At 35.6% G+C, this 23,961-nt stretch overlaps 1 protein-coding gene across 1 annotated transcript; it reads left to right on the top strand.

Moving 5' to 3' along the window:
- The first annotated feature begins 7,333 nt into the window (after positions 1-7,333).
- On the top strand, positions 7,334-15,280 carry LOC148950276 (beta-1,3-galactosyltransferase 5-like). Its single transcript, XM_089092278.1, has 2 exons — positions 7,334-12,262; positions 12,559-15,280. Exon 1 carries the CDS (start codon positions 7,421-7,423, stop codon positions 8,402-8,404), a length of 984 nt encoding a protein of 327 aa, XP_088948404.1. The 5' UTR covers positions 7,334-7,420; the 3' UTR covers positions 8,405-12,262; positions 12,559-15,280.
- The last annotated feature ends 8,681 nt before the right edge of the window (positions 15,281-23,961 follow it).

Here is a 23,961-nt window from a genome sequence, read left to right as displayed (position 1 = left end):
AGCGCAATCGTGCGGCCTCAGTAAAGAACCATGTTGGCCCATTGTATTATTTATTTCTGGTCTTAGACCCGGGCACTACATATCGAGGGAGTTGTTTTAGGAACTTCAAAAACGCATCTTTTTATTGGAAATTAGAACGGCTGGTGCTCTTCTCATAGTCAAAAGTGATTGGAAGGCAACTAACACCCCCTCCAAACCCACCATTTCCCCAAACACATCCAATCAAAATTTTGAAATAGCCATTTTGTTCAGCGTAGTTGATTTTCAGATAGAAATTATGTTTTTGAGGAGGAAACTCCCCCACAGCACGCAGGGCAAGGGTTGTAAGTTATGCCCTGGGGGCATATAACCTTTTTGTAGATGGCGCAATCGTAGAGAGATCCTTAAGGGCCCATGTGTATGGCAATTCAAAGAGTTCCAACCCTATCCCATCTTTAAAAGTTTCCGCGGAGCAACAGACCCCCCTCTCACAACCTCCATTTCCCCCAAAACGTCTACTCCACACAGTAACATAGCCATTTTATTCAACGTAGTTAGAAGTTCTGAAAATTAGATCTTTGAGGATGACAACCCCCCCCCCACAGCCCTTGGGGCAAGGGTTATAAGTTATGCCCTGGGGGCATATAAGGTTTTCATAAAAAGTGTTGTCGTTGAAACTTAAAAATGGGCTAAATCGATTGGAAATTGAAATGGCTAGTGCCCTTTTTAATTGTCGAAAGTGATTGGAAGGCAACTACCACCCGTCCACGCCCACCATTTCGCCAAACACATTCAATCAAAATTTTGAGATAGCCATTTTGCTCATTGTAGTTGAAAGTTTTGGAAATTATATCTTTGAGCAGGAAACTCCCCTTACAGTCTTCAGGGCAAGGGTTATAAGTTATGCCCTAGGGGCATATATGGTTTTTATTGAAAACTTTGTCGTAGAAACTTCAAAAAGTGCTCATTTGATTGCAAATTCAAAGAGCTATTGCTGTTTTTCACAGTCGAAAGTGATTGAAGGACAACTAACCCCCCTCTCAGGCCCACCTTTTCCCCAAACACATCCCATCAAAATTTAGAGATAACCATTTTGTACAACATAGTTGAAAGTTTTGGAAATTAGGTCTTTAAGGATGAAAATTCCTCCTCCCCACAGCCCTCAGGGCAAGGGTGTAAGTTATGCCCTGAGGGCATATATGGTTTTTATAGAAAGCGTTGTCGTAGAAATTTCAAAAAGGGCTCATTCGATTGGAAATCGAAATGGCTAATGCCCTTTTTAATAGTCGACAGTCATTGGAGGGCAACTAACCCCCTTCTCACGCCCACCATTTCCCCAAACACACACAATCAAAATCTTGAGTTAGCCATTTTTTCAACATTTTTTTTTTGAAAGTTCTGGAAATTAGGTCTTTGAGGATGACAACCGCCCCACAGCCCTCAGGGTAAGGGTTTTAAGTTATGCCCTGGGGGCATAAGAAGTTTCTATAGAAGCAGTTGTCGTAAAAACTTCAAAAAGAGTTCGTTCGATTGAAAACTGAAAGGGCTGGCGCCCTTTTTAATAGTCGAAAATGAATGGAGAGCAACTAAACCCCCTCTCACGCCAACCATTTCCCCAAACACATTCAATCAATGTTTTGAGATAGCCGTTTTGTTCAACGTAGTTGAAAGCTCTGGAAACTATGTATTAGAGGATGACAAACCCCCGAGGGCTCCTAGGGAAAATGTTGTAAGTTATGCCCTGGGGGCATATAAGGTTTTTATAGATAGCGTTGTCGTAGACACTTCAAAAGGGGTTCATTCAATTGGAAATTGAGAGGGCTAGTGCCCTTTTTAATATTCAAAAGCGATCGGAAGGCGAATGCCCCCCCTATACCCATCATTTCCCCAAACACTTCCTATCAACATTTTGATATAGCAATTTTGTTGAACGTAGTTGAAGGGTCCGGAAATTATGTTTTTGATATGACTACCCCCCAAAGTCCTCAGGGCTAAGGTTGTAAGTTATGCCCTGGGGGCATATAATGTCATATAGAAAGTGTTGTAAAAACATAAAAAAGGGATCTGTCGATTGGAAATTGAGAGGACTATTGCCCTTTTTAATAGTCGAAAGTAGTTAGAACGAGAATCCCCCCCACGCCCATCATTTCCCCAAACATTTCAGATTAACATTTTGATATGGTCATTTTGTTCAAGGTAGTTGAAAGGTCTGGAAATTATGTCTATTAGGATGACAACCCTTACGACAAGGGTCGTAAGCTATGCCGCTGGGGCATTTAACGTTTTTATAGAAATTTTTGTCGTTGAAGCTTCAAAAAGGGCTCATTTGATTGCAAATTGAGAGGACTAGTGCCTTTCTTAGTAGTCGAAAGTGATCAGAGGGCAAATGTCTACCTCCAGATCTATCATTTCCTCAAACACTTCCAATCAAAAATTTTTTATAGCCATTTTGTTAAGCCAATGAGAAAGATATAGATATTATGTATTTGAGGATGACAAATCCTCCTAGTCCTCAAGGCTTGGGTTGTAAGTTTTGCCCTGGGGGCACAGAGAGTTTTTATAGAAAGTGTGGTCATATAAACTTCAAAGGGGGCTCATTGGATTGGTAGTCAGACGCTCTACTGCCTTCTTTAAGAGTCAAAGTGATCAGAGGGCAGCTACCCTCTCCCCCCTACACACACGTCATATTGTCCCGAAATGCGTCTAGTAGACATTTTGAGATAGCCATTCTATTCAAAATAGTCTAAGGCTTTTGGGGTTGGAACAAACCCCAAAGACTAGGGGTAAGGGTTGTAAGTTATGTCCAGGGGGTATTAAGGGTTTTCATGGAAGGGATGGTTGTTTAACTTCAGAAGAGGCTCAGTCTTTCTCACTAAAAAAGACTATGTCATTATAAAACAAACATAAATTAATCAAAAAAACTTTTTGCACAAAATAAGTTTTTCAAAAACAAGAAAAAAACTCCATTAAACCAAAAATTAACAAAAATAGAATCAAATAATCTACCTACCACAGATCAGTATTAATAAATAAATGAAACCCAAAACAAACAGAAATTAAAATAAGTCAAACTCATAACGAGCAGAAATTAATCTGAGTAGGGTTCTAAACCCTATGCTTTCTAAAAGCCAGAATATAATTTGTACTTTACTGAAAAAAAATTCTTTTCAATATTTTCACTTTTATAACTTTAAGAAATCAAAAATTAATTAAAATTGTAAGGAATAAATATCAGCATTATTTATATTAAACTGACAATGCACATTTTTTTTCAGTAAATTCCTTTGAATTTTTTTCAGTAAAGTAAAAAATTTAAAGTATTACTTCCTAAGTATTTTCACATAATTCCCCCCTGTTTCTAGCATGCTATTATAAATAACAGCATTAGAAGTGCCAGATTAAAACCTCATTATTTTTTTACGCAGGAGAATTTATGCAGAAAACAAAGATAGTAATGAATTTTTTTTGCATTGAAATATGAAAAATTAAATGTAAAATATTGTAAAATAGAAACAATTTCACATTTTGGCGGTGTAACTAAAAACTACGGTAGGTTAATATGAGAATTTTAAAAAATTATTGATTTTTTTTTCTTTTGCTTAAATTCAATGCGAGTTTGAGAGCGTTTTTGAGGTGAACATTTGTATTAAAATTTGGGGAGCCGCCTACCTTTCCCCCTCGGTGCCACACACCTTTTCCCCCGTCTTATTTTAGAGGGTGTCATTAGAGGCAATGCTATAGCGTTGCCTATAGTAAAGGCCATACGGCTTCAATGCTTTATTATCATTATTTTCCCCCAGAGGCACTTCATATGGAAGGGGTCATCACATAAAATTCGGAGGGGGCTCATTCGATTCGAAATCAAACGTTCTAGTGCCCTTTTTAAGCGTCCAAAATGATGTTGGGGCAACTAGCCCCTCCCCCAGCCCTTTTTTCCCAAATACATCTGATAAAAATTTTGAGATAGCCATTTTGTTAAAAATAGTTCAAAGATCACATAACAAAAACTCCGGTGTCAGCACAACCTCCCACGGCCCGAGGGCAGGCGTTGTAAGTTATGCCGTGGGGGCATATTTGGTTCTTATTGAAGGAATGTTCGTATAAACTTCAGAGAGGGCTCATTTGATTGGAAATTAAAAGTTCTAGTTCACTTTTTAAGAGTCAAAAGAGATCGGAGGGCAACTAGCCCCCCCCCTCCACGCCCGTTTTTCCTCAAACTTATCCGATAAAGACTTTGAGATAGCCATTTTTTTAAATAGTTCAAAGATCATAAAAAAAACTCCAGGGTCGACACAACCCCCCAGGGCCCGAGGGCAGGCGTTGTAAGTTATGCCCTGGGGGCATATATGGTTCTTATAGAAGGGATGCTCGTAAAGACTACAGAGTGGGCTCATTTGATTGGAAATTGAAAGTTCTAGTTCAGTTTTTGAGAGTCAAAAGAGATTGGAGGGCAAATACCCTCCCCCCCACCGCCTATTTTCCCCAATTGCATCCGATAAAAATTTTGATACAGCTATTTTGTCAAAAATAGTTGAAAATTCAGATAATGAAAACTCAGGTGTCAACACAACCCCCCTCCCCCGAGGCCCCGGGGGCAGGCGTTGTAAGTCATACCCTGGGGGTGTTTATGGTTCTTATGAAAGGGATGCTCACATAAACTTCAGAGAGGGCTCATTTGATTGGAAATTAAAAGTTCTAATGGTTCACTTTTTAAGAGTCAAGAGATCTGAGGGCAACTAGCCCGCCCACGTCCTTTTGTCCCCAAACCCATGCGCTAGAAATTTTGAAATGATATTTTTTGAAAATAGTCAAAAATTAAGCAACAAAAACTCCATTGTCGACTCAACCCTCCAGGGCCCGGGGTTAGGCGTTGTAAGTGTTGTCCTGGGGGCGTATATGGTTCTTATGAAAAGGATGGTCGTACAAAATTCAGAGAGGGCATATTTGATTGGAAATTGAAAGTTCTAGTTCACTTTTTAAGAGTCAAGAGGGATCTTAGGGAGACTAGCCCCCCCCCCCACACCCCTTTTTTCCCCAAACCCATCTGATAAAAATTTTGAGTTATTTTGTTAAAAATAGTTCAAAGGTCAGGTAAGACAAACTCCTGTGTTGATGCAACCCCCCAGAGCCCGGGGGCAGGCGTTGTAAGTAATGCTCTGGGGGCATGTATGGTTCTTATGGAAGGGATGCTCGTTTAAACTTCGGAAAGAGCTCGACGTTGGGTAACGAAAAGATTGATCAGGTGGGCAGCTTCACTTACCTTGGTAGTATTATTAGTAAGGACGGTGGGAGCAGTGAAGATGTAGATTAATCTTTGCTCGTTTTTTTATTCAAATTTAATGTAAAAACAACGCTGCCATGATCCTTTTTATTTATACAGAATAATTTCTGTTCTTTTACGTTTTAATAATGTCATTCCTTAGTTTCAGTTGAAAACTTATGGAGCTGTTTAAGGGCGCATTTAAAAGCTTATATTTATGCCTAATCGCTTTTTATAATTTTGACTTGATAGTACATTCCCATAAAGTGCACTTTCCATTTTTTCCCATTTTTTCCAAGTGAAAGAAGTGCTTTTTCCAATGAAATAACCAAAAAAAGTGTGTTTTTCAAAACCTAGGCTGCAGGAGCAAAAGATAAGGGGGCAAAGACGTCTCTTTCTCTCAATTACCGCCATTTTCCCTGTTGTTCAAGGAGGATGACTGTAATTTCCCCGCATGGGGATTTCGACCGTGCTGATTACAATGGTACATTTTTCATTTTGATCTGACGCCATTTTGGAGGGGTTTTAGGCTTTTTTCGAAATCACCATAAATTTATTCTGGCAAAAAAAGACGAACCGAAATAATCGTTACCATTTGTTAATCATTGTCAGATGGCAATTTTTTTTCACCAGGCAGTTTTTTTTTTCAAAACGCGTTTTTTTAATTTTAGTTACTATGGGCTGTGGTTCGCTCTTTACAAGGTTTCAGCTAAGACTGCAACCATGATATGGAAATCAAGCTTAAAACAACAAAATATTTTGCTATTGAAGGATAAATGAAACCCAAAACGAATAGAAATTAAATAAGCAATCAATGCAAACAAACATACATTAGATACCAATACAAATGAATAAAACTTAAAAAGATTGAAACTTAAATTGACTATACAAATCAAGCTTGAAATGAACAAAAATCACTACAAACAAGAGTTTGGGTATCGCCTCTTTCTCTCACTGTAAAAGTCTAAAACCTGCTGCGTAATTGGCGCTTTACTGAAAACTATATATGTCTTGAACAGTCTTGGAAAGTATAAACAAAATCAAATTGAATATTTGATACATAATGATATTAACTGTTGAAAGATCAATCAGTTCAATTTTTTTTTTCACTGTAATTTTATTTTTATTTTCAATGCTGTAAGAAGTGGAACAAGTAAATATTTGTAACACAATTCGTTTTCAGTGAAGCTCCAATGACGCAGTAGGCCTTAGGTTTTTACAGTTAAGGAAGGGGGCAGTATCCAAACTCTTGTTCGTAGATAAAATATATTCGTCTTGAACAATTATAGAAAGACCTAATAAATTAAACTAAATATTTGATGTATAATGATATTAATTGTTGAAAGCTCATCAGCTCAAAATTTTCCTGTAATTTTAATGCTTATTTTCAATATTAAGTACAAAAGAAAATATTTGCAATACTGTTCGTTTTCAGTAAAGCGCCATTGACGCAGTAGGATTTAGACTTTTACAGTAAGAGAAGGAGGCGATTCCCAAACTCGTGTTTGTAGTGATTTTTGTTCGTTTCAAGCTTGATTTACATATTCAATTTAAGTTTCACTCGTTTTAAGATTTATTTATTCATTTATATTATTACTTGTTGTATGTTTTTTTGCTATTATCGTTTATTTAATTTCTGTTCGTTTTGGGTTTCATTTATTCTTTAGTAGTAATTTCTGATCGTTTTGAGTTTGAATTTTAACAGGTAATTGTATCTGCTGATATTAAGTTTAAAATGGCCTTTACTTTTCTTTGAAAAACTTCTTTTTCGGAAAGTTTTTTTAATTAATTTCAAATTAAAGATCTCGGTGCCTATTCAAGTTAATTAATTTATGTTTCGAGATGATTATATATTATTCCAAACAGCGCAAAAAACAGTATTTTGAACAATTTTTAATTATATTTTAAGTTGCATGATTGATGTTGAGACACATGACCTATGAGTCTTCTCTCACGGCATATTTGGTTGTACTTATCCATTATTTATGTGACCTCAAGCTGGATTTTTCTCAACACGCACCAGGCTAGGCTCTTGTATAATCACGGGTTGAGAGAAAAACTCGATTTTTCCTTAGTCACTAAATGATTGCTATATCTGCTTGTAGTTGAAATTTGTTAAAGCATATGGATCGCTACCCTGACTTTAAGGATTAAGTACATGTGAGCAATAAATAGTTATAAATGACTTTTGAGGAGCCTTATTTCATAATTTTTCCAGGTCAATTTTGGCGAATGAGAATGGGCTCCTGCTTCGCTCTTATTTTTTGTCTTTGGTTGCATTTAAGTGCAACCTTTGAATTGAGTGAAACTACCTTAGACCAAACAAGATTCTTAGCTGAGCCTCTAATCGATTGTGACAATATTGATTTTCTCGTTTTCGTTCACTCCCGACCGGAACACTTCTATGAAAGGAAAGTGATTCGTTCAACATGGGGAGGCGTTTTCATCTCCTCGGAGGAAAAGTTTAAGACTATATTCGTTGTTGGCAATCCCGAAAAACAGATGAAAAGATTGAATTCGGAATACAAAGAAGAAGTATTGAATAAATTAAGTCTAGAAATAAAACGAAATAAAGATATTTTACACTTAGACAAAGTGGATCGATACGAACTCCTTGCCATGAAACATATGGCTTCCTACAAATGGATAAACGAATCCTGTTCGAAACCTAAGTATTACATAAAAGCAGATGATGATTTATTCATGGATTTGCATCATTTCACAGACTATTTCACAAAAAACTTCGACTTAGAAAAAGCGTTTTATTGCCATGTTCAAAGCGACATCTCGCCGCAGAGAGAGGGAAAATGGGAGGTGAAGGAACAAGATTATTTAGAGGACAAGTATCCCGAGTTCTGTTCAGGTTTGGCGTATACCACAACTCTACCAGTAATTCAAGATGTTTTGCATAAATCAAGTTCCCATAAATGGATATGGGTGGATGATGTGTTAGTGACAGGAATTTTTGGACGAAATACAAAACACTACCATTTAAATCTGCGTTATTCATTCGATTTTGAAGACCTTCATGCTTGGGCGGATGAAAGCTCTTTTAAAAAGTACCCTTTTATTTTTACTCACGTAGACACTAGCGATGAGTTTTGGGGTAGGACTGTAAGAAAGGCATGGAAGAAATTAGAAAAAATTAGGAAAATGATTTCCTAATTTTTGTTTGTTTTTGTATATACTAATAACCTAATGGCTTTAGTGTATCTTTGGAAAACCAGTGAAAAAGTGTACAAGGCGCTTTCTGTCTTTCAAGCCTTTGAGCTACTAGCCAAAAATGTTGTACAAGATTGTGTCATTTTAAAAAAGAAACAGTTTGTTCATGTTTGTTTGAAATAAGTTTGCGTCAATAGTCAAGGCCGTACCCCGAGGGGGGGGGATAGGGGTTTGAACTCCCCTCCGAAATGTTTGTTTGAATCGTCAAAATGTAACAAAAATGGATATAAAAAAATTTTGTATGCGTTTTTTGAGGGTTTTTTGTGTAAACCCCCCTACCCCGTAAAAAAGTTTTGAGTAAAACCCCCTCGGAAAAAAATATCCTGGGTACGGCCATGTCAATAGTGAATAGTGTAAAATCTTGATAATTCAGTTATTATAGATTTGAAAGAAGTTACTCGTTTATTTTTTTACAACGGTTTCTTTTCCATTTAGAATTTTGTTCGGAATGTTTTCAAAAGTTTTTTTTTGTGCCAATTTATTTGTGTCATTTCTGTCTTCCTGACTATCATCAATTCCAAAAAAAATTGGTGATCTTATATCAAGAATCGGTACTTATGTATTATACCAATCACAGTCGAGGAGTTTGCTGAATGTAAGATATGAGAAAACCGGTTTCATAGCCACAAAGACAAACGACGGGTGACTGAATGCATTAGACTTGCAGAATTAGGGTTAAATATTTGCACGTTAGGAGATGAGGGTAAGCTTAGGTTACTTTACCCCCGCCCCTAATGTGCAAATATATTGCCCAAACTGTATTATTATATAAACTAAAGAATTATATGTTCACCATGTTCTGGTATATTTCATTGTGATTAACCTGACTTCACTTCTTGAGTGTGTTTGATATAATGCATAAGTACCCAAGAATCCTTTTGTGAAGGAAAAACTGTAATAACAGAAGAGCAATATCTTTCGATTCCCCATTAAACACTCTTTCCAAATATAATGTTTGCTACCGTGATAATTTCGAATCAGCCCCCCATTATGGGTCTAGATGTAACCTTAGGCTATTTGCAAACGCTGCCGATTTCGTTGTTTTTGTTTTTTCTTCGACCAAAATGCATTATTACGTATGATGAACTAACTGTTGATAAGAGGTAAGCAGAAAAATCACGAAAACGAGCAGAACCAGCCAAGTTTTGTTTATAGCCTAGTCTGGGTCCTAATGAGGGATCTGGGACACGATTGTTATAATTTTTATATTTGGAACGATGGCCGAGCGGGGAATCAAATAATATTGCTATTTCGTTAATAAACTGTATCGTTCAGTAATGGAGCATTCGCCCAATATTACCAAAATTTTCAACTAAAACATTTTATACTTTATTACAGACTATGGAAGCTTAAATTAAAGTGTCATCATACAAAAGAAGATATTAAAGTTTTTTTTTCTAAATCATGTCTTTAATAATTTATAATGGAACGGTAATGGAAAGAGATATTGACACTCAAAGAAACTGTTTGGCGTCGCTATTTTATTTAAGGCTCATCGCATTTTGTTTTAACTTTTTGTTGTTTAATCTAATGCACTCACGCACAAAAACATTTGGTACTAGTGCACTATAACTAAACCAGCGCTACAGACTGTAGGCTACAAGGAAACCAGAGACGAAACCCGTCAAACGGCTATTTGCAAGAGATAAATTGATCGCAAAACGTGGTTTCTCATTGAGTTTACAATATTTAAACGATTGTTTTTTGGGGTTCAGGGAGGGGGAGATACCTAGGTTAGGTTACTTATTTAATATATGCTATCCTTTACCCGACACCCCCCCCCTTAATGTGCAAATATATAGCCCAAATTTGTTTCTAAACTATTATATATTCATCCTATTTTATTTTATTTCACTAGCATTAACCAAACTTGACTTCTTTCGTGTTAGTTGTACTAAAGCGCTGGTTTAGTTATAATGCACAAGTACCAAACATTTTTCTTATATTTTGATTTTTTTTTTTTTTGACATTAAAAGACATGTTTGTATCATAAACCACTTGCTTAAAATTTAACAGTTTCAATCTATCTTTAAATTTTGATCTTCCTCGTTAATTTCTATGTCATTTCGAGAATCAATTGAATTTGCACACTCTGGCTGTCAATGAATGATGCCCATTGCATTATTTTGTTTATTTTTTAGCACTATACAAAACGGAAAGTTATCGACCGAATCATGACGATTTACGACGTTAGAAATACCCCTTATCAAGGCCGTAGCCAGGGGGGTGGGGGTTACCCGGTTTGAATCCCCCCCCCCCCGAAATTTTTGACCGACTCGAAAATAAGTCGAAAATTAATAAAACCTAGGTAAAAATCAGTAAAATTAGTCGAAAACTGAGTCAAAAATTAGTAACCCCCCCCCCCAAAAAAAAGTCAAAAATTAGTAAAAAACCCCCTGAACAAAAATCCTGGATACGGCCCTGCCCCTTATCCCTGTTTAAATTTGTTTTTTTATTTGGAATGCTGTCTAGTATTTTCTCTTTCGACATGTTTTAGCTTGTAATAGGAAAGTATATTATTTCTGAAATTTTTACATTTAATATATTTCAGTGTGGAGAACGTCACGGCTAGTAATTCTTTGCTAATAAAATTTTAGTCCACTGCCCCTTTTCTTTGTCTCTATTAAGTTTTGTCCATTACCATTATACAGTTGTCAATATGAATATTAACTCTTTTATATTCTGCTGCTTTAGTATTGAAGTGCTAGTATGACTAACTAACTAACAGTGGCGTCGATTTTTATAGGGGGGAGATGGCCTTTGCCTCCCCTATATTTGGAAGATATGTTCCTTTGTGTTTTATTTTAAGAGTGGCTTTATTGGTATTTTCATTGAAAAAATGCCCCAAAGCCGTATCCAGGGCTTTGTTAGGGGGTTTGAACCCCCCTAGAATTGTTTGTCCGACTCGTAAAAACGTAACAAAATGAGTGTAAACAAACTTTTGATGCGTTTTTAAAGTTTTTTGTAACTCCCCTCCGAAAAAACCTTTTATTACCCCCCCCCTCTGGAAAACAAAATCCTGGATATAACCCTGAATTGCCCGCTAGATTATGAAAAAAACATTTCCCCGCATCCTAAATTTTCGTGAATTGACGCCATTGCTAATTACGACATTGAACCCCGTTAGTGGGAATTTTAATAACATATTTTATTCATTATTGGTCCTTTGAAATTGAAAATTTATAGATTTTTGACTGATAAAATAGTGATTTTAGTTTGAATTCTTAGAGACTAATCATGCAAGTCATCCGTTTGTATTAAAGTAAGCGAATACAAATTCACGCTGCTTTCCTGAAAAAAGTGTATAGACTTGCCTAGACTTGGGTCGTTCCAAATCGTCAGTAAATCTCTATTCTGTGTAATAAGCTTCATTAATATCGCAAATATTGATGGATTCGTTGCAATTCCTGAGCCCCTGTAACTTATATCCAACTGAAAAGTAGGATTGGGTAGCTAACACAAGCTGCAAGAAGTATCTATGTCGCTGATTCTGATTAGTCTAACTTGTTCATATTTTATTATTTCATTCGAAAATAGCCTGGCCTCAAGTTCAAATTTTTTTCGGTTGCGAATGCACTGTTTCGAAAGCACTCGGATAAGATTATAAATAACCATCCTTAACTAAAGTCTAAAACAAAAATAAAACAAAAACTGCTAGGCTATTGAAGTCATGCCGCCCCGCGTGATTCCATAAATAAACTTTTGCCTACAAGGATTAGCCTACATACCAACAACCCTACCCAATCAATAGGAACAATTCGCGTTAACCTTCGTGAAGCACAAATTTTCTTTATGAATCAGGCAAAATCTGCTTTATCTATCTTATCGCGACCGTAAATTGCATGGCTCGTCTTTAAATTTTCTTTATGAATCAGGCAAAATCTGCTTTATCTATCTTATCGCGACCGTAACTTGCATGCCTCGTCTTTAAATTTTCTTTATGAATCAGGCAAAATCTGCTTTATCTATCTTATCGCGACCGTAACTTGCATGGCTCGTCTTTAAATTTTCTTTATGAATCAGGCAAAATCTGCTTTATCTATCTTATCGCGACCGTAACTTGCATGCCTCGTCTTTAAATTTTCTTTATGAATCAGGCAAAATCTGCTTTATCTATCTTATCGCGACCGTAACTTGCATGCCTCGTCTTTAAATTTATTTTAAATTTCCTTGAGAAGACGCTTTGATGTTTGGTCTTAAATATGATTAACTTACTATCAAAAACTGTTCATACTCATGTTACGATAAACGTTAATATGAAAAAGTGGAAGATTCTTGGTCAATTTAACACGGCACAACGCAAACATTTCCAGAATTTACCGCAAACGCAATGTAATCGCGACGACTACTTCACGTATCCTCTTAGAATGGTTCTAGACCCGGATAAAATAACACATCCAGGTCGGGAATGCACTCATTAGTTCCTTTGAGCTAATTTCTAACTATGTTTTCAGTGCAAACGTCTATTGGGTTTATACTATGTAATAACTAAGTCAATGGTCTACTACAGAATTGGAGTATAACTGTTATACCCAAATTTCTTCATGGTTAGTAATAAACTAGGATAGATTTCTCCCGTCAGCTCGTAAGGAAAAAAATGGGGCACATTAAAGCCTTCAAATGAACGATATTGCATTTTGCAATAGCTATGGATCGTGCTTGATATTACAAATTATGCTCTGGGTTGTTACGCCTTGATCGAGATAAATGGCTGGTATTAACTGCGGAAACGCTTGTTTCGCATCAGATATTTTCGTAATCAGCCTAAGAAGTTGCTTAACACAGGATGCAAATATTAACAATCCTTTATTCATGATGGCGTAAATCTCCTAAATAAATAAAATGTATGTTATATTATTGTTTTATAATCATTTTAGCAAACAAATGTTAGTGCCAGAAAAAAGTTTCTTCTTCAATGTTTAAGTCAACAAGAATAACCGAGGAAAGAAGTATCAGTAAGTTAAACCTAGTGTAATCGAAGCTACAACTGGAATGCATAGAATGTTTCAGTTCGGGAAGGAGAAGAATTAATTAATAATGGGAGAGAGGGACTATTTTCAAAAGAGCCTGGTCTAGAATTTTGTAGTTTTCAGCGTGAAATCCAAAGCTAAGTTGTAATAAATCAGTGTCTATTACTATTTATGCCAGGAAAAAAATTGCATTCGGTTCACTGTAGCGTTGCCTCCGTTTTGTGCCAAAAAGTGTCCACAGGGCTGTATCCACAGTTTTGTTGAGGAAGGAGGGGATAGTTTCGTTCGTGGGGAGGTTTACAAAAAAAAGGTTCTTGTACACACTCGAGAAGTGAAGTTAGGTTAATCCTAATGAAATATACAAAAATATGATGAAAATACAATACTTTAGTAATAAAGTTATGAAAACTACAGCAAAGAATTAGTGTAGGGGGGGGGGAGGACACAGAACGCATTATATTAAGTACCTAACCCAACTAAAATGCAATCTCTGTATAGTGAATATTTAATAAAATATACCTAGAACGTACATTTTAACTGAGCCTAAGCTAATTTTCTTCAAATACTGATAGGTATAAACCGGTTATTGTCTGATCTGTAGATCCAAATTCTCTATTGTGTACCATATAATACACAAGTACCCCAAAAAATTACAAAACACAACGTAAATTTGTTTATATATATTTTTGTATGAGTCGGACAAAATTTAGGAGGGGGGGGGGGGTCATATCGGGTTCCTTCCTCCTGGATACGTCTCTGAGTGTCCATCTTGTAGCTGGAAATGATTTTCAAGCAGCAGATTTAGCATCTAAATATACCTTCAATGCATTTGTTCGCTCTGTCTATAATGTTGAAATTCAGCTAAAAAAAAAAAAAAAAATATCAAATGAACTTTTAAAACGTGTAAACTTCGACAGCTTTTTATTTAGATACGCAACTAGAAGTCTCTAAAATAATGTTCGGAGGAAAGAATGTCCAGTTGGCAATCCTGCCTCTCCGTCTATATGCTACCCGAGGCAGGCTATAGCCACATATGTAGATAAAAAAAAAAAAAACAAGCCCAATATGTTCAGCTTTACTGCGCAATTTTATTTGCACTTGAAAGGTTCACAATTGAACAGCTAACTGTTCAAAAGTTATAGCTTCCGTCTCGCTTGCACCTAATTCTAATTGGTCCTTCCTGGCTCAGGTCGACCCTACCCAATGAAAAGGACGTGGTTGTCTGAAGCTCCTGTTCCACCATTCTTTTTACCATCCTAAGAGAAACTTGTTGGCTTTTATAAGATGAAGTAAAACTAGGCAAGTGATGGATCACAAAATTAAATTACAAATCGTGTCGACCTAATCAAGGGCGGATCCAGCACTTTTTTTCAAGGGGGGGGGCAAAATAGGTTGATCCAATGAATTTGCGTTAGGAGCAAGTTTAATTAACGCAACCTGGCGTTAATTAAGTAAATTACACTACTTAAGACTACATTAGGGGGCCGCCCCCTCGCCCCTGGATCTGCCACTGGACCTAATTAAATCTGGAAGTTGACGCGCTCCCTGGACTAAACAAGTATTTAGTCGTCTAAACATTCTATTTCTACAGCCAAAAAACGCCTGTAGTGCGGTTTATGTTATCAGAAACAGTATACTTTCTCTATGTCCTCTCAACAAGGTTCTAAATAGAAAAGTTAATTATTCTGCTTTGTTTAAGTTTCTAAAGTTAGGGCCATAGTGCACTTTTAGTCGTTTCTAACTAACAAATATTGTAAAGTTTTATCTTGCTAATTGTATGTATTGTGCGTTTAATTATGTGCCAATTTTATACATCTTTAATTTTTAATTATATTCATAATGCTTCAAATCTTAATTATTTAGTGTGAAGTTTTATCATGAGACAACCGTAAGTTATTATCTGCTTAATTAGGGCTGCCTACTAGGACAACAACTAGAAGCACATCACGATGTCGTTCATTTACATCGTTATTATTATTATTTCTTTTTAAGCCTGACATTCACGAAGCTTGAAAGGTAAGCAAGAATGACGTATACAAGATTCCATTTCAGACGGTTCATTTTAATTTGCGTTCGTATTAAATTTGACTTATTACATGACTTTATGAATTTGTTTCTTTAGGTGTCAATAATGCTTTTTACTTTTCTCTGAAATAAAGGTTTTGAAAACATTTTAAAAACTTAATTTCGGTCCATTTTTGATGGACTTAGTTTTATTACTTATTAATATTGGGAATATTTGGAAAGTTTGTTCAAGATTTTCTACTTAAGAATATGTGCTGGATTACCAGCAAGACCCGTATTCAGGGGTGGGATTGGGGGATTTGACCCTCTCCCCCAAAATGTTTGTCCGACTAGTATATTCCTCCGACCCATATTCCTCCTATATAATTTTGGATGTTCATTAGAAGCGAAATTGAAAGTTCTACTCACTTGTTTAAGTCAGAAGCAATGCTATAGCGTTGCCCATAGTCAAAAGCCATAAGGGTTCAATGTACTATTAGAAAAAAAACAAGTTTTTTAAACTGAAAGTAATGAGCAACATTAAAAGTTAGAACGAAAAAAAATTATTACGTATGCGATGGGGTTAGCCCCCTCCTCAGTACCTCGCTCTTTACGCTAAAGTTTGACTTTTTGTTCCAATTATTTAAGAATGACTCTGGAAACACATGGGCCGTTTAATTAAAATACTAAGCTTTTTTAAAAGTTCTAAAAAAACTTTAGCGTAAAGAACGAGTTAATGAGGAGGGGGCAACCCCCCTTATATACTTAATAATTTCTGTTCGCTCAATGTTTTAATGATGCTCCTTACTTTCAGTTGAAAACACTTTTTTTTAATTTAATTTCTGATAGTTTTTTAAATAATGCTGGGAAATCCAGCACCCCCTCCATATAGAATTCCCTTCCCCAACAAAAAGCCCCTCCAATGAAAGATTATTCCACATAACCCCCCTCCGCTCCAGAAAATTCCCCCGCCTAAAAATACCTGTATGCTTCCCATGTCCAATATTATATGTAAACAATGGACAAAGTTCAAAGCTTGCAGCCCTTCTCCCGAGGGCTGTGAGGGGTCAAGTAATCCTCAAAGACGTAGTTATTAGATCTTTCGACTAGGCTGAACAAAGTGGCTATGACAAAATTTTTGCTCGTACAACATTAAGAAAAAAGTGGCTAGGTGCCCTCTAATATTTTTGGTCACTTAAAAAGGGCACCACAACTTTTGATTTCTGATCAAATGAACCCTCTCCCGATCTTCTAGGATCACTGGTTTGACACGATCACCCTGGGAAAAAAAACAACAACAAAAACAAATGTAGGCCTACACGCATCCGTGATCTTGCTTCTGGCAAACAAAAATCTAAATTCCACATTTTTGTATATAGGAGCTTGAAACCTCTACAGTAGGGTTCTCTGGTAGGCTGAATCTGATGGTGTGATTTACATTAAGATCATTTGATTTTTTAGTGGTGTTTCCCTCCTTTTTCAAAAATTGAGCAAATTTCTCGGGCTCGTAGCTTTTGATGGGTAGCATTAAACTTCATGATTTTTTTATATTTTGAATAAGAATCAAAATCCAATTCTTTTGATATATCCATTTATATGAAAACTATATTTCTTACAGTTCCGGTTTTCTTATATTTTCTTATATTACAGTTTCTATATTTCTTGCATAAATAGTCCAAAGGTCAAATAAGCATGCATCGGGGTTTGACAACCCCCCTTCCCGTCCCCGGTGCAAGGGCTGTAAGCTATGCAAGTTGCCCATTTTTAAGACATAAGGTTTCTATGGAAGGGTGGTTGAATAAACTTTGGAGAGGGCACATTCAACTGAAAATCGACAGCCCCAGTGCCCTTACGATTCAAAAGTGATCGAAGGGTAACCACACCCCTCACACGCCCTTTTAACCCAAATACATCTGATCAAAATGTTGAGATAGTCATTTTATTCAATGTAGTTCGAAGATTAAAAACTATGCCTCCAGGGTTTACAACCCCCCCCCCCCCCTCACGCCGCCCCCAGTGCAAGGGATGTAACTTACGTAAGATGAACATCGATAACATATATAGTTTTTTATTAAGAAAAGAGGGTAGATTTGATCCTGGATCTCCCAAAAAGGCTTAGAGTATTAAGGTGAAACTTTAAGGAAATATTAAGAGGTATGTCAAGCACAATCAAAACACACTTTGTCCTTGCTGGTTGTGAAAAGAGTATCTTAGCCATTTTTAAGCAATCGCTTGGTGATATTAGATAGAAACTTTCAATATATGTTGAGGGAGAGCTGAAGAGAGACTAGAGGGCAACCAGTCCCCCTCCCCTCCTTGCCCTTTTTATATACCCCCTCTCCTTAACAATGGGAAAAATTTTGTAATTTGCATTTTGTTCAAACTAGTAAAAAATTCTAATAGTTAGGGAGGGGGCAGATGCCTCAAAGTGTGCACTTTAACACCAAAACACCCCAACTCTCAATGAGATTTTAGATAAATGCAGAATTAGCTCTGACAAAGAGACGGAGGTGGAGGTAGAAATTGATATGCAATCCCTCTTGGCTTTCTGGGAACAATTCTGGTCTACGCTGTTATTATGAAAGTAAAGAGTAACATTAAACCCCAAAATGAGCAAAATTTTGTCCGCATAGGAGGGTGACTGTCCCTTCCTTATCCCCAACTTCCCCCTCGCGGTCGTTGAAACTTCAGGGGATGCTCATTCGATGGAAATTGAGAGTTCTAGTCTCTTTTTTGAATAGAAAGTGATTGCATAATTAACCGCCTCTCTGTCCTAGAACTGTTTTAGATGGCTGGTCCTTTTTTTTATATCTGGAAAGTGATCACGCATCCATGATCTTTTTTGGTAAAAAATACGCCAAATATTTGTAGGTGAGAGCTTTAAATGTCTTCCGTAGGGTTCATTGATTGTTTTGTTGTTAGGAAGGAGGGTAGATGCCTCAAGGGGTGCATTTTAATGTCAAAACATCCTAACTCTCATTGAGCCTTCGGGAAAATACAGAGTTAGTTCTAAGGAAGAGGCGGGGGGAGGTAGAAATTGATATTTAATGTCTCTCGATTTCTGGAAATATTTTACCCTATTGTTATGAAACTATAGAGTAGCAGTAGCCTAAACCCAAAATTATCAGAATTTATTAAGTATGGGAGAGGGCTGCCTTTTCCTCATCCCCGACCTTCCCCTCATGGTTGTAGAGACTTCGGAGGATGCTCATTTGATCAGAAATTGAGAGTTCTAGTTTTTTTTTTTTTTTTTTTTTTTTTTTTTTTTTACAAGTTGAAAGTGATTGGAGACCAACCAGCCCCTATCATAAATTTTTTTTTGATATGTGGTCCTTTTGTTACCCCTTAGGTCATCTGCTCAACATTTTGAGGTGCCTATTTTATACTTTCTCTGTAGCTGCTCAATTTTGCGTGTGGGGAATTTTCCATGAGGTGCAATTATCCGAGAAGAATTTTTCGCGGGGGGGAGGGAGATTCCTGTGGGGGATTTTTCGCGTGGGAATTTTCAGCGGGGGAGGGAGATTTTCCAAGGAAATACCGGCTGAAGCCCCCCATCCTAATCTTCTATCCTGAAGACCAGACCCCGCCCTGCGTAGAGCATTGAATATAGAGGTTTTTGTTAAAATCTATCTTTGGTAACGAATCTGGTGTTCCTTGGGATCTAAACTCGGGATAGTAGCCTGTTAATTTTGAGACTCAAAGGCCTCTAAAGTTGGGATAGCAGCTTGTTTGTTTTGGTACCCTAGGGAATCCAGTAAATAAAATAGATTGCATGATAAGGTCCCTTGTTCCTTAGGAACTACTTAGTTTTTTTTCAGTTCGTATAAGTTTTCAGATTTGGCTAAGAAAGATTGGGCATCTGGGAAACTATGTCCCTTCCCTTGGCTATTATAAATATAACGTTATATGATTTGCTCTTGACGATGCATTGCACTCCCGAGCGAAGGCAGAGAATCAGGAAATTGGTACCTGCGCTGCACAGATCATTGGTCAGCATGGTTTTTTTTTTCTCGTTCTTGGGAAGGGTGGAAAAAGTACATACAAATTTTTTTAAAAGTACATGTATATTTTGTTCCATCATTTCATTAAAGAATCTGTTCATGTTCTTTTTTGTTACAACGGTCAATGTGTTTAGTAAAATACATGTCTCATTTATTTTTAAAAGGAGTTCTGTTGGTTATCTTTAAACAAAAATTGAGTTCGTGTCTTTCTTTTTGCAAAATAATTTCCTTTTTTATAGATGGTATCTGTAAATGGAATCTTTGAAGTATCCTAACAATGAAACTTATTTTTGCTGATGATTCATATTCCTGGTTTTGAGGACATAATTCTAAGATAACTCAGTTATTACATGATCTTTACAAAATTCACTTTCGGAGCTAAGACAAGACAGTTTTGCATAGCTTCTTTTATACTAAGCTAAACTTATTTAAATTTTTATTTCTGGAGATTTACTGGACATTTGAATTTTCAAAAAAGAACTTTTCTTCTCTCTTCCTCATTCTTCATATCGGGAAGAGTTTTCCAACTTTCATTTTTGCATTTTTTTTTCCCCTTTAAAGGCCATTTTGTAAATTTGGCTGATACAAGCCGTAGTTTGCAATTTAGTGGGTTGCAGTTACTGCTATAACAATCACCCTCAAGGTCAGTGGCGTCAATTGGAGAGTAGGAGGTTTGAGGAAATGGTGAGCATTCCTAGATTTTGAAAAATACCTTTTTTTTTGGCATTTTCATTGAACAATGCCCTTTCATCTGATAAAAAATTACCCCCCTACATTTTGACAAAATACATTTTGTCCCCTCCTCTGTTTATCGTGAATTGACGCCACTAATCACAATATACAAAAAAAAGAAGAAAAAAGATGAAGGCAGTTATGTTGCCCTGCAAAACAACTGGAAGTTTAGTTAATTTTTTCAGCTCACAGCCGGCAATTGACTCAATCAGCGTTTGCCAAAATCGCCAGGCTGAAAGCGATTCGTAATTAAAGACAAAGAATACCTGTTAAGAAAAACTCAACTGAAGTGAGCTAATCAGATCATTAATTCCTTTCTTACGTTTATGGCAAGAGATTTTTTTCTTTTAATTTATACTTGGAACGACTCAGGCGAATAGCAAGTGCAGTGAAGCCAAAATTCACCTGCCGCCTTGACATCAAGATATACGCTTGAGTATTTCTCAGTTTGACGTCTATAGCCCCTTCCTAGATTTTGAAAAATATCTTTTTTTCGGCATTTTCATTGAAAAATGTCCTTTCATCTGAAAAAAAATTACCCCCCGTACATTTTGACAAAATACGTTTTGTCCCCACCTCTGGTTATCGTGAATTGATGCCACTAATCACAATAAAAAAAAAAAAAAAAAAAGATGAAGGCAGTTATGTTGCCCTGCAAAACAACTGGAATTTTAGTTAACTTTTTCGGCTCATAGCCTGCAATTGACTCAATGAGCGTTTACCAAAATCGCCAGGCTGAAAGCGATTCGCAATTAAATACAAAGATTACTTGTTAAGAAAAACTCAATTGAAGTGAGTTAATTAGAGCATTAATTCCTTGCTTACGTTTATGGCAACACATTTTATTCTTTTAATTTATACTTGGAATGACTCAGGCGGATAGCAAGTGCAGTGAAGCCAAAATTCACCTGCCGCCTTTACATCAAGATATACGCTTGAGTATTTCTCAGTTTGACGTCTTGAAACTTTGCTCAAATGGCGTAAAAAAGACAACAATAGATATTTTTAAAAACCAAAGTCCAAGTCATATTTCAAAACTATATTTTTTTTTAGTTCTAAAGCAAACAAAGGATTTATGCTGACTTTGAATGTTGGTGGATTCAAGTATAAACTAGATCTGCGGTGCCAAAGCCACCTGAAGTGTTGCCTGCAGTGACAATGATCATGGGAGTAGAATAGATCTATGCAGTTCTATGGGGCCCCCGTACAAACAGGTTTCTGGACCTTGTATACGCCGTTTCAAAGAGATTCCTTTCTGTGCTATTCTGGACCTTGTATACACCCTTTCAAAGAGAGTGAGTATCCTCTCACATAGCCTCATGCTTCTACAATGCTCGCGTACAAACAGGTCTATAGGTCTTTAAACTCTAGGAACGACGCAATTTCAAAGTTCAATGTCTTTTTTTTTTAGTTCAAAAAACCGGTGTCTCTTCTTTTTTACTCGCCTATTATTTTTTGTATATAATCAGGTTCCATATTTGATTCTCCATCAGTTTCGAGTCGTTTATATTAGAGATAGCAATTTTTTTAATTAAAAAGAAAAAATTGATAATTATAAACATTTTATTGTGATTTAAAAAAATTCGCATTATTAAAAATAAATTTTAATTAAGTTAAGGAAGAAATTCTTTACTTACACTAGAACTAAGGGATACTTATACACTTAGAAGACTGTTGTTTTTAGGAGCTGAAAAAACCTCTAATTCTCTTATAGGTTGAAATTTACTGTGTGATTTTTTTATCAAGATCAGTGGTCTTTTAGATGTTTTTTTTGAAAAAAGTGCTTAGCTTTTCGATCGGTAATTTGGGGTTAGAATAAAATGTTGATTTTTTAATGTATTAATTGTTACAAAAGATTCCTTTTTTATCAAGATAAGTGGGTTTTTTTTTCTAGGAATGTTTTTGAAAATACTTCCAGGCCAGTCTGCATTTACGGTGTGATTTTTTTTTTATCGGTATCAATGGGTATTTTAGATTTTTTTTTGAAAAAAAAAAGTGCTTAGCTTTTCGATCGGTAATTTGGTAATTAGAATAAAATGTTGATTTTTTAATGTATTAATTGTTACAAAAGCATACTTTTTTATCAATATCAGTGGCTTTTTTTATCAATATCAGTGTTTTTTTTTTTAGGGGAGTTTTTGAAAATAATTACACGCCCGTATGCATTTATGGTTTTATTTTTTTATCAATCAATGTGGCATTTTTATTTTTTTTTTTGAAAAAAATTGATTAGATTTATATCGGTAAATTTGGATTATAATAAAATGTTGATTCTTTTAATGTATTAATTGTTACAAAAGCTTCCTTTTTTATTACAGTGTGATTTTTTTTTTATCACGATCAGTGGTTTTTTTAGGGGTGTTTTTTTTGAAAATATTTCCTGACCAGTCTGCATTGAAGAATCTCTTCCTGAAATTTAATGCATTCAAAACCCTCACCCCCCCATTTCCTCAAAAATAAAATTTGTTACCTTATAACCCTATTTAATAAATAACATTGTTATCTATCCTTTTTATTTAACGGACCTAATTATCTCATAAGAGGGATTGACTGAGCCGTGCTAATTAACTTTTCCACTTCTTAAATTTCTATTTATGTCTACATTTGATTGAAATCTTATATTTTTACTTGACTGTCATATGAAATTATTCGCCATCTTTTTTAAAAATTAAAGAAAATAATGATTTTTAATTTTTAATTTAAAGATAAATTTTTTTTTTGTTTGAAAAAAAAAAAAAAAGTTGTTATAAAAGTTAAAAAATTATCTGAATTATATTTGCGTGTAGGAAGGGGACATTACCAATTAATATTTGTAATAATTTCTGTTATTTTTAATGTCGCTAATTAACTTAATTTTAAAAAAAAAAACTTTTTTTTATTTAATGTATGATAATTTTTTAGTTAATTTAGGTTTTTTTTTAACAAAAATTTTAATTTTATTTTAATAAATGGATATATTTAAAAATTACCTTCTATATTCATGTATTTTTCTTCTGGCAAAAAAATACAAAAGGTGCAGATTTTTGCAGATATGAGCTTGAAAGCTATTTAATAGATTTTTCTTATAAGCTGAATCCGACGGTGTGATTTTAATTAAAATTAATTCAATTTTTGGGGGTGTTTCCCCCCACTTAAAAAAAAAAAAAAAAAAAATGTTTTACACAAATTTAAATGCTTTAGCTCTTAAAGCTTGCAAGCGACCTACGGAGAAAAATAGTTTTATTTTAGGAAGTTTTTGTTAACACCCCCCCGCAAAAGCGAGCAAAGTTGGATGTCACCCCTGACAGCAATGTGAGTCCTAGCAAAATACATCATGAAAATACCCCCTTGCACATTTTCGAAGATTCGAGCGCTAGAAGAAAACAGATAAGGTTGCTTATAAAAACACATGAAAAAGATAGACATTCACTTCTATTTAAAGGAAGAGATGTGAGGCACTATGCTCAGTTAAACAATGCAAGGAAGCATCCTATAGTGTTTTTATGCTAAACTTCCAATTGGTCTGTGAATGTTCGTTTCTAAAAGCAGTATTTTTTTTTTATTTCAAATAAAATTCGTTGACTTTTTAATACTCCCACTACTCAAAGGGTTCAGATATTCTTAGAATATAGTTTATATCATAGCCCCCTGCGATAAAACCTATTCATCACTTGAAAAGGTCATTTTTAGCCTAATTGCCTAGGTACTAAAGGAACATTGAACATTTTTTTCTGATTTTGTGTGTTTTCGCAAGAAAATAGCTGGTCTTTAGCAAACTTAGCCATAGCTAGTTGAAACTCTTAATGAATATCTG

The sequence above is a fragment of the Artemia sp. Qi Xiang Cuo genome, chromosome 7 (genome assembly GCF_049724085.1).
Source record: "Artemia sp. Qi Xiang Cuo chromosome 7, ASM4972408v1, whole genome shotgun sequence".
NCBI classification, from domain to species: Eukaryota; Metazoa; Arthropoda; class Branchiopoda; order Anostraca; family Artemiidae; genus Artemia; species Artemia sp. Qi Xiang Cuo.
The sequence above is the reverse complement of the archived record's forward strand: the minus strand, read 5'-3'. Positions and strand labels throughout refer to the sequence as shown.